This window comes from Mus pahari, chromosome 11 (assembly GCF_900095145.1).
Source record: "Mus pahari chromosome 11, PAHARI_EIJ_v1.1, whole genome shotgun sequence".
Lineage (NCBI taxonomy): Eukaryota > Metazoa > Chordata > Mammalia > Rodentia > Muridae > Mus > Mus pahari.
In genome coordinates, this window is record NC_034600.1 from 52,087,340 (window position 1) to 52,099,346 (window position 12,007).

General features: G+C 43.2%; 1 protein-coding gene across 3 annotated transcripts in view; it reads right to left on the bottom strand.

The window, feature by feature from the left end:
* Nucleotides 1-1,397: 1,397 nt before the first annotated feature.
* Card6 (caspase recruitment domain family member 6) overlaps nt 1,398-12,007 on the bottom strand; it is a 20,364-nt gene continuing 9,754 nt past the window's right edge. For all 3 annotated transcript variants that reach the window (XM_029543865.1, XM_021208839.2, XM_029543864.1), the window contains exons 3-4: nt 8,889-9,419; nt 1,398-5,547 (exon numbers count right to left, since the gene is read on the bottom strand). In XM_029543865.1, coding sequence (XP_029399725.1) covers nt 2,867-5,547; nt 8,889-9,419 — 3,212 coding nt within the window. In that variant the 3' untranslated portion in view covers nt 1,398-2,866. The remainder of the gene's footprint in view (nt 5,548-8,888; nt 9,420-12,007) is intronic.

Genomic DNA, 12,007 nt, shown 5'->3' on the forward strand with positions numbered 1-12,007 from the left:
TTTTTTTTTTTTTTTTTTTTTTTTTTTTTTTTTTGACTGACGATTGATACTGATGTGGGAGGACCCAGCTCACTGTGTGCAGTGCCACCCTAGGGAACTATAAACAAACAGTCTAAGCAAGCCATGAGGAGCCAGCCAGTGAGCAGTGTCCCTCCAAGGCTTCTGCATCACTGTGTTCCTTCATTGATTAACCGATGCAGAAGTATAAGTGAAATAAACCTTTTCCTCCCCAAGTTCTTTATGGCCTTGGTTTCCTTGTCTCAGTGGTAGAAACCCTAAGACAGTTCAAGCTGGCCTAGAACTCCAATTTTCCTGCCTTTGCTTCCCTGGTGCTGAGATCACATGCCTATGCCAAAATGCCCAGTGTAGGATTTCCATGTCTTTTTGTTTGTTTGTTTGATTAATTGATTGATTGATTGATTGACTGTAAGGTATGAAGATCTTCACTTCATAACAAAAAGCTCTGGAAACTCAAAAAAGTAAAAGTGAGGCAGTTTTATTTTCAATCGTGTTTACAGTCTGGTGCCAAGTCAGACAAAAGCAGGGGACAAATTGAGCACAGATAACAGTTTTTATCGCCCAGAACAGAGGTCTCCCCCTCCTTTACCACACATCCTGGGGTCAGGTGTTTTCAGGTCATCTGCTACGGACATTTGTCTGTTTTCAACCCACATGATGTGTGGCTTAATTTACATCTTTTATAATCTGCTTATATGAAGGCTTCTTAGGACCATAAACTTTGTGTCCAAACGTCACCAGGGAAGCTTGAATCAGTCATTTTCTTCTCTAAAGTTTAGAGTTTGGGTGGGGGTAGCTAGACTAGCCAAGGCCGGCAGGGCCCAGACGTGAGTGAGCTGACTCAGCTCTGAGAATTTTACTTCTTACATGTATCATTCTAAAAGACAGAACTCACAAGCAAAATTAAATTATTGACATATATTGACATATATTGTCCAGTTTTTTTTCATCTTTACAATAATCATGAGAGATTACTCTGAAAACAATATGTACAAACACACTATTGTGATATTAGACTATTCTCAGATGATTCCTTGCTATAGTTCAGTTGGGATCCATAGCTAATATGATTTCTTTCTTTGAGACTTTGACAGCCATTTTTTTTTCCTGATTGACTCCTTGGAGTTATTTTACTATTTAAAATTAGCTTTATAGGGATGGGTGACATAGCTCAGCAGGTAAAACGTGTAACATAAAGGTGAAAGGAGAGACCAGTCTCTATAAAGTTGTCTGCTGGCCTCCACATACACGTGGCATGCATGGGCACACACACACACACACACACACACACACACACACACACAATACCCACACACAATAGTAAAATTAAATTTTAAGTAAAAAAGTTAAAATCATAAGTTCAAAAATGGGATACTTAGTCCAATTTATAAATCTTACTTTATTTCTAAATGAGGCAAAATTTAAAATCTACCTTAAGGTGGCTTGTTTTTGTTTTTTGAGACTTGGTCTCACTATGAGCTGCTGGCTTGAGCCTTGATTCCCCTTCCTCAGTCTCTTATGTGTAAGGTCACAGATGTGTACCAACATGTTCCGCTAACGTAGCCTTTTATTGATACTTGGTGACACTTAAAAACTTAAGCTCCGGTTAAATATCTGAATCAAATATATTCTTTTGAATACTGCTAACTAGCAGAAGTTATCCAAATGTTCAGAATGACATGAGTCTACAAAAATTATAAGCCTGTCAATCATAAGCTCTCTCAAACATTACTTATACCCTTTTTAAATTCATCTTAATCTTTTCAATTAACTCTAAGATTAAAAACTCACTAACGCATTTCTGATTCCAAACCATTAGGCTAGTAGAATAACAGGACCTCTAATGAGGTAAATTTTCTTAGCTATTATATAAAGAATGAAACATACATAAGTCAGTACCAAAGGTAATGTAAAAGTATGTTTTATTGACCATCCATATTTCCGTGTGTAAGGGCTAAATGAGAAGTCTTGTCAGGCATGAGTATTGGCTGTGGCTATTATATAATATTATTACGTAATGACTGTTGTGGCTGTTACCAGAAGCAAGTTGATCTAACTGGTGCAGACTGCCTATCTGCTCAGTGGCTGATAATAAACCCAAAACCAAGGCACTTCTGAAGTTGCTTTTCTTCAACACTGAGATAAGCTGAGCACCATGTTTTCATCATTTTACAATCACACAGACTCCACTTCCTGGGTTCAAACCCCACATCATCTGATAGTGAGGGCTGGGCTCAGTGAGTTCATGTATCCTTAGATCCTGTTCTTTCCCCATCTTGCACTTATGATTTGGCAGCTTCATACATGTATACAATGATCATATCCATCCTCAGCTCTTTTCCCTTCCTGCTCAGCCTGACCCCCACCCACTCCTTCCCGCTCCTTAGGAGGGTTAGTCATTGGTTTGGTTGGGTTTGGATAATCTGTTGAGTGTAATTAATGATTCTGTCTGGAACACTGACTGATCTCTTTGTTTTGATGCTAGATCCAAACCTTCTGTCCCCAGACGGGGTCTCATTATGTACTCTGGCTGATCTAAAACTTGCTATGTCATTGGTATGTAGACCAGACTGGCCTCGAACACACAGACATCTGCCTGCTTCTCCTGAGTTGGGATGACACAGCCCTCATGCTAAACCCTGTAGGTGTGTGCCACCTTGCCCAGCCAGCCCCTACTGTTAGCTGCTTTCATAGTTTCCACACTTAGAAACTCAGCTATGCACTTAAGACTTTGCATTTTTGTTTAGCTACTTTTATCAGTCTTTCACTGAAACTTTCCTTCAGACTGTTATATGAGCAGAATAACTTAAGCAAAGGCCATATGCCCTAGATCTCTAGAGTATGTTGTTTAACGTCTCCCTGCTCTTGGGTGGAAGGCCTTTGCCTGTGAAGGCTTGGTCTGAGATGACTTAGTTTGAGTGGGCCTTGGTTGAAAAGGCTTAGATTGGGACTGATGGGGTTTATGTGCCTTAAACTGAGTAGATTGGGATGGGGAAGGCTTAGCTTGGGAGGCCTGGGAGTGAGCGGGTTTAGCATGGGAAGGCTGTGGATGAGTGGGTTTTGCATGGGAAGGCTGTGGATGAGCGGGTTTAGCATGGGAAGGCTGTGGATGAGTGGGTTTTGCATGGGAAGGCTGTGGATGAGNGGGTTTAGCATGGGAAGGCTGTGGATGAGTGGGTTTAGCATGAGAGGAATTGTGATGAGAGGGCTTAGCATGGGAGGGATGTGGATGATGGGAGTTAGCTTGAGAGTAAGTGGGTTTAGCTTGGGAGGCCTGTGAGTGAGTGGATTTAGCATGGGAAAGCTGTGGATGAGTGGGGTTAACATGAGAGGGATTCTGATGAGAAGGTTTAGCTTGGGAGGTCTGGGAATGAGTGGGTTTAGCTTGGGAAGGCTGCCCCTGAGTAGGGTTTGCATGAGAGGGATTCAGATGAGGGAGTTTAGCTTGGGAGGGCCGGGAGTGAGACGATTTTTTCTGAGAAGGCACAGGTTGAAACGGTTGAGGCTGGATGTGTTTGCTCTGGAATTTGGGTTGATGGGAGCTGGACTGGGAGGTAGATGAAAGTTTACTCCCAGATGTAGATTGAGACCCTGGTTTGAAAGCTAGATCCGCAGGTCTTCCCTGTGTTGTTTGTTGGGCTCCTTGATGAGAAACGGGTATTATCCATTCTTGAATGGCTCCTGCTGGCCGACAGGGCTGAGGGTGAAGATATTTAATATGGGGCAGTATCTTTATAGACTTTCCAGCTACTTTACTCAGCTGTGGCCCCTGGGCACAGGCTTTCTCAGGCCGTGGCTTCCCTGTGGCTCTCTTTGCTTGTGAGCCATGGGAACTTCCGTGACCTACTGGAGAGTCCACTGTCCCAGACCTCTGAAGAGTTCTCGAAGTCGGCCTGCTCTCAGGATGGGTCTGTACATGAGAAGTTTGTCTCTGTGATCTCCCAAATGGTCCATTCGGGTGATACTGCTGAGGAGTTGCTGAACATTTTGTGAATCTTCCCCTTGAATGAAATCTCCAGGGTTGGAAGTATTTAATGCCAAAATTTTGACCGCTGCTGTGAGCACTTCTATTCTGATGGGGGAATGGAAAGAACCACTTAGCCTTCTGCTGTGATCTAAAGTGGGAGCTTATAGCCCAGGGGGCTCTCAAAGGAACATGGTAAAAGTTACTTCCAGCTTTATTGGGCAAGGGCCACGGGTGTGCTGGATAAGGCATGAATACTGGAGTCTGATGGAAGATCAGAGCATTCTGGCTGTCCTCACATTGAGTTCCAGGCTCTCCGAGTGGCTTCTGAGCTTGGCTTTCAGATGGGCTTTTTGTCTGACTCCGTGGTTGCTGGTCCTCACCTTCAATTGTTCTGGGGGAAATTTGAGTATCTTGAGTAACTTCAAAGTCTTGGTCTACCTGAATCCCCAGCTCCCTGGCCAGACAGGCCATATCTTCAAGTGACACACATCTGAGTGGAGATGACATTACTTCCTGGAGGGCAGCTTGAAGGGCCTCCATAGCCCTCCTTCTATCCTCAGCTTCCTCTACCTCCCAAAACAGTAGCTGTGATGGCCTCAGTTTTAGGATCCTTTGGAAAATCTGAGCCTCTTCACTCTCCTTGGCCTGGGGACTGAGGATGAAATAGCACCTTTCAATGGCCTCTTCTCCTAAAAACATCAGCAAGGCCCACTCCTTCTCACCGAGGTAGTCTGTGAGAAAGAACACGGCGGAGGAGACTTCCACCAGAAAGCCAAATTGCACCCAAAAGCTTTCTAGATCGCCGCGAAGGTTGGCCACAGCAACAGGCTTCTGGAAAATGTGTGGGCTCGCCATCAGCTCCGCGTTGTCGGGAAAGCACCACGTCACTTCCACCAGGCCATCAGAAATTTGCCGAGGCAGCACGGGAACGGACAGGTCCCGAGGGAGGAAACACGGGTGTGGTTTCTGTCGGGAGGAGCTGAGCAGTGTGTTCAGAATTCTGGACTTGGAGAAGCTGCAGTGTCCCAGTCGCACAAAAGAGATGACAGGCATCTTCATGAGACTCAGAGACGTGTCTGTCTCCCTGGGGGGGCCTCCTGAAGACTGCATTGCCTGCCGCTTTAAGTCCTTCACGGCCCCCATCATGAGGATGCTTCTGTTGTTCTCTGCATCTGGCAGTAGCAGGGGAAGGGCAAACCCGCACTGGTACATATTTGACATGACTTCACGTTGCAAAGAGCCGTCTGCGCAAAGCATGCAGGCGCAGAGGACGTCCAGGGGATTGATGGTTTGTGCGTCTCCGATTCCTAACCTCTCCATTCCAGCCAGCAGTTCTTCTTTGTTCTCTTCATCCGCCATCTTGTGCCTCAGGATAAAATCTCTGGCTGTCAAGTCTAAAGCCTGAACCTTCATCAGGAAATTCCAAGCTAAGTCTCCGGGGGTCTTGGGCGTCCACTCACGTCCTCGGGCTATGGAAAACTGCTTCACAGAATCTGGGAGAAGCTTTCTGCTTCTATCCATGTTCAAACAGGACAGGACATGCTGAAACACTCTTTTTCTTTCTGTAAAGCACAAAGGACTCATTATTGTCTCGTTCCCTTCCCTTAAAAATACATAATTGACAATTTCATTGCATACATAAGGTGTAAGACTCTGTCTTGGGATATAGCTTCTTTGGGACAGAGCTTACCTAAACTATATGAAGCCATGTGTTTGATCTCCAGCACTCCAACAAACAAACAAACAGAAACAGGAGTGATAGCATGGGCCAAGAATCCCAGTGCTTGGGAAATAGAAGCAGAGGTACCTGGAGTTCAAAGGCATTCTTGGCTACAGTCAGTGTGGGGCCAGCCTGGGCTACAGAAGAACCTAGCTCAAAGGGGGGGGAAAGGGTGCTCTTGAGTCATGTTTGGACACAGCTCACTCCTGTTCTGTGGAATCTACTCTATATTTTTACTCTCATATAAAAAACCTTTTTATGTTTTAGTGTCATGTTTAGTGTGGTGCATGTGCGTGTGAATGTATATGCCATTGCATGCATGTGATAGTCAAAGAACGACATTCAAGAGTTGGTTCGCTCTAAGTCATCTTGCCTACTCTACTTTCATTTTTAACAAATCTATACTTTCATTACTCAAAAAAAAAAAAGGTTGCACACATAGGTGTCTCTTTGTCAGAATGGTGCTGTATGGACCAGATCCACACATCCCGAGACCCTAACTGTACACTGTAAGTTCCTCTACTAATGATCTCCACTTCCATGGTTAAAACTAAAAATTACAAAACCCAATTTCTTTCTGGTTATGAAGCTGCTAAAGTTACCAAGGTGCCTTAGGCTGCAACAGAAGGTAATGTGGAAGTGGCTACTGGCTGGAGATGTAGATTGGGAGGTAGGATGCTTATCTGGCACACACACAGCTTCCATCACTAGCACGAAATAAAACCATGTATGGTCGATCATGCCTGTAATCCTGGAACTTCAGAGGTGAAGGCCGGAAGATCAGAAGCTCAAAGTAATCCTCAGGCTCATGATGGCTTTAAGGCTACCCTGGACATCAGGGGACTCTGTCCCTGAGTCTGAAGCCCACTGCATAGGAAGGTGTTGATGGCTGGGACTAGTCCATATGTGACTAGTAAGTGCTTAGCCCTTAAAAGAACATCCCTTCAATGTTTTCCAGTGCACAGAGAACATCGTGGAAGAAGGGCCTTGAGAACACTGTCTACTAGGCATAGGACCGTCATTGTGCTCATGAACTCAGAGCCATCCGCACAGAAATGTTTCTGTTGGCGTTGTCAGTGGTGGTTGCAGGAAGCTACTGGCAGTTGGTGGCGGCTGGGAGGTGAGTCTTGGTTATAGCACAGTGAGCTGCCCATGGTCCAATGTTTAATGCACACTGGTGCCCTATCGGTGACCCTGGACAACTCAATGGGTCACAAAACAAGAGGATCTGGTAGTGGGTGGGAGGCTCGTTGGGTACAGGAGAGGCTTGGGGGTATGTAATAATAGGTGATGGATGTGGCCAGAATACATAATCGTATACACATAAATGAAATTGTCAATGAACAGATTAATTAAAAACAGAAAGAAAGATGGGCTGGAGAGATGGCTCAGCGGTTAAGAGCACTGACTGCTCTTCCAGAAGTCCTGAGTTCATTTCCCAGCAACCACATGGTGACTCACAACCATCTGCAATGGGGTCTGATGCCTTCTTCTGGTGTGTCTGAAGATAGCATCAGAACTCATGTACATAAAATAAATAAATATATCTTTAAAATAAAACAGAAATGAGTAAAGTAACCCCTACTGCACAATGGGAAGCGACCACAGAAATCACTAAACCGATAATCCATGTTTACTTCTGTTCATATGGACAGCTTCCATATGCAAGATTAGGGATCTGCCGTTTAAGAAGCTGCAGATCAAAAACGTTTGGGAAAATATGTTTATTCTGAACACGCTGACTGACTTTTTTCAGGGAAATAGTTATATTTCCCTTATAAGTAACTTTACATAGAGTCTATTTTGTTAGTGTGAGTATTCTAGGAGTTTAGAGGAAGGAGGGGAAGATGGAGAGAAGATGACTAATGGGTACTGGAGTGCAATAGTTAAGAATAACCTCCTGGGTCTGGAGAGATGGCTCAGCGGTTAAGAGCACTGACTCCTCTTCCCGAGGTCCTGAGTTCAATTCCCAGCAACCACATGGTGGCTCACAACCATCCGTAAATAGATCCAGCGCCCTCTTCTGGAGTGTCTGAAGACAGCTACAGTGTACTTACGTATAATAAATAAATCTTTAAAAAAAAAAAAAAAGCTGGGTATGCATATAAAAAGGAAGAATAGCTTCTAATATTTTGTATCACCGTGAGACATCTTTGATTAAGAATAATTAATGTTTCTAGATCAGCTAGCATAGAGAGCTATTTTATTTTGTGTTTGCTTTGAGATGGGACTTCATTAGCCCAGGCTGACGTCAAACTCCCAGTTTTCCTTTCTGGGTCTCCAGAGTGCCGGCATTATCTACGTGTACCCCTACACCCAGTGAGAAGCATCTGAGTGTTCCCAAACAAATCATTTCAGGGGCAAGAGACATGCCAACTACCCTCAACTGACTACTACACCCTGTTCACAGTTACTGAAATGTTACACTTATACTCCATAAATACATGTAATCACTATATATCAGTTAAGCTTAAAGCATAATAAAAAATATACAAAGTGTATAGAGGTTGCATACAAGTATCAGGTCTCTTTCTCTCTCTTTCTTTTAATTTTTTTGAGACAGGTTTTCAGTCTTAGCCCTGACTGGCCTGGAACTCAGCCTGTGCCTCAGATTGGGCTCAGATTTCCAGTGATTCCCCTTGCCCCAGCCTCTGAGTGCTAGGATCTCAGGCATCTAGGATCTCAGGCATGAGCCACCAGGCCTGGTTCACTATGTCATTTTATTTTACTTTATTTTATTTTAAAGATTTATTTATTTATTATATGTAAGTACACTGTAGCTGTCTTCAGACTCTCCAGAAGAGGGCACCAGATCCTGTTACGGATGGTTGTGAGCCACCATGTGGTTGCCGGGATTTGAACTCAGGACCTTCGGAAGAGCAATCAGTGCTCTTAACCGCTGAGCCATCTCTCAACCCACTATGTCATTTTAAATAAGGGGTTGGAGTATCCACAGATTGTGGTAGGCAGAGGAGGTCCTCAAATCTGTTTCCCCGAATCTTTCTACTGTACTGTCTCCCACTTGCCTGAGTACTCCTTCACTCAATACCCTCCCCTGGAGAAAGTCAACATCTGAGAAATGCCAGGTTTCTGATTAGTTGATTTGCCCTACCATGTCCCCTGTCCACTATGTCATGGCACCTTCTCAGTCCATTGATAAGTTAATACACACTGTCTCCATACCTTCAGCGCTTTTCTCTTCCTCCTCCATTGAAAAGTCAGTCTCTGAACAGCTACTGGCTTCACTGGAGAACCCCGCGGGCTCTTCATTCTCACATTCCTCTTCATTATCATACACCAAGCACTGTGGGTCCTTGCCGGCCTCTTCCTCCAAGACAGTCTCGACATCTTCAGGGAACGCAAGGTACTCTTGATATTCCCCTTCCTCTAAGTACAGCGAATCATCCGGCTCCTCGTACCTCTGCCCATCGCTTAAGAACGTGATGCTTGCTGGGACTTCATACTCAACTCTTTTGACTGAATGTGGAGCCGTGACTTGCGGTGTACCATGCCCTTCCTGGTTCTCCCAGGAGGATACTGCCGGTTCCCTGTGGCTACTTTCCTTGCAGGTGAAGAACTTCGGAGCTCCCAGATCTAGACATTCTTTCTCTTCTGAGAGTTCTGCTATCTCTGGGGTTACCGTCCCAAGAGAAGAGGGATCTTCGGAATTCCTGCTCACCCCCACAGTCTCTTCAGTTGCCTGCCATGGAACTTCTGAAAAGAAAGCATTTCATTATTGCTCTGCTTTTCCAATGTAACAATTTTAAATTACCTGACTCTCTTATCTTCAAAGCACCACCCTTTCATTTTATTGCCTTTTCTTCCTTTCTTTCAGACAAAAGCTGTTGTCTCCGTTGAGTGGGCTGGCCCAAACTCTTGAGCTCAAATATATTCATACCTCAGTCCTCCTCACTAGCTGAGGCTACAGGAATGCACTCAATCTCTCTTCTTTGCTTCACTGGACGATGGATCGAATGCCTACTGCATTTGATCAGTAGTTACAAATCGGTTCACATGGTAAATAAGCAAAAAGAAATGTATTTATTATGAACAGTATTTAATATACACTTGACGTGGCCCACAGTCAGATTTCTTTGGGCCATTGCTAAGCAAATCTGATTCCAGTAATTCTTAAAGAGGGAGACAATTACTGTATTCTAGATATAGTAAAAGCCAATTTTTTTTTCTAGGAATATGAGGCTTGTTGTAAAAGGTTAGTTTTAACTGTCAGTACAATTTAGAGAAGAGAATCTCAGGTGAGGAGTTTTCTGCATTGAGTTGGCCAATGGGCATGGCATTGCTATAAATTAACTGTTGTGGGAAGACCCACGCTAGCCACTGTGGGTGGTCATAATCCCTAGGCAGGGGATCCAAACTGTATGAGGTACAGAAGCCAAGCTAAGCATAAGCAAGCAAGTATGTATGCATTTTGTCTCTGCTCTTGACTGTAGAAATGATGTGAGGAGCTGTCTCAAGCCTCTGCATCTGTGACTGCTCCCACAGTGATGAATGTAACCTATAATTATAAACTAAAAATAAACCCACAAACACTGTGAGTTTGTCAGAATACAGAGACTGGAAAGGAAACTAGAACAAGACCTGTCCGACACTAAGGATCATGGGCACACACTGTTTTAATCTAAGCCCCTACCTTTCTATCAACCCTTAAGATCAACTTGAGCCATCTTTTAGATTACTTTAAAAAATAAAAAGAGCTACAACTCCCTCTAGGGATCATTTCCTGAATTGCCAAACAATACAGTAGAATAGGTTCCCCCCGCCCATGTCATGAGTTATCTTTTGTTACATGTCACCTTTCTTTAAGATTTATTTATTTTATTTGTGTGAGTACACTGTCACCGTCCTCAGACACACCAAAAGAGGGCATCAGATCCCATTACAGATGGTTGTGAGCCACCATGTGATTGCTGGGGGTTGAACTCAGGACCTCTGGAAGAACAGTCAGCCTCCTAACTGCTGAGCCGTCTCTGCAGCCCAACATGCCATGTTTTTTAAGATACTACAAATTTTTATTAGTTCTTACTAATCAATTGAACCAACTGAATTGAATATAATTCATTGTGGCATTCTGTCTGTCTCTGTCTGTCTGTCTGTCTGTCTGTCTCTCTCTCTCTCTCTCTCTCACACACACACACACACACACACACACACACTTCCCATTCTCCTCCAGCTAGTCTGTCTATTCACATAAGATGCTCCCTCCTACTTTATTGTCATAGATATTTAATATGCATATACAGAAATGTAGGTTCTACATGTGACATTTAAAAAGGAGACCAAGCAAAAGATAACATTATATGACAAAGAAGGAGAGGATGCAGGTAAAAGGGCATGAGTCATGAAAGAAGATATAAAGCTATTTTTTTTTATTTTAAAAAAAATTCATACAATTTTTGGGGGGACGGATTAGGATAGGGAAGTATAGTCAATATTTATTATAGAAGAAAAACCTACCCCCCCCACCCCCAGTTTGAACTCCATCATGGCTTCTTCCTCCTCCTTTTATGGGGATAAGTAAATAAAAATGTAATTAAAAGTCAAAAAGTCGAATACTAAAATCCTGAGTGAATTTCTGTGGTTCCTGCTCATTAAAACTGTTTATCTGTTCACAGCAATGGATAAAGTTTGGGACTGGACAAATTTTTAGAATAAACAGATTTCCACTAAAGAAATAGAAGCAGTCATTAATAGTCTCCCAACCAAAAAAAAAAAGCCCAGGACGAGATGGGTTTAGAGCAGAGTTCTATCAGACCTTCAATGAAGACCTAATTCCAACTCTCTTCAAAGTATTCCACAAAATAGAAACAGAAGGTACTCTACCCAATTCATTCTATGAAGCCACAATTACTCTGATACCTAAACCACGTAAAGACACAACAAAGATAGAGAACTTCAGACCAATTTCCCTTATGAATATCGATGCAAAATTACTCAATAAAATTCTCACAAAGCGAATCCAAGAACACATCAAAACAATCATCCATCATGACCAAGTAGGATGCAGGGATGGTTTAATATATGGAAATCCATCAATATAATCCACTATACTCACAGACAAAAACCACATGATCATTTTGTTAGATGCTNAGAAAGCATTTGACAAAATCCAACACCCCTTTATGATAAAAGTCTTGGAAAGATCAGGAATTCAAGGCCCATACCTAAACATAATAAAAGCAATCTACAGAAAACCAGTAGCCAACATCAAATTGAATGGAGAGAAGCTAGAAGCAATCCCACTAAAATCAGGGACTAGACAAGGCTGCCCACTTTCTCCCTAC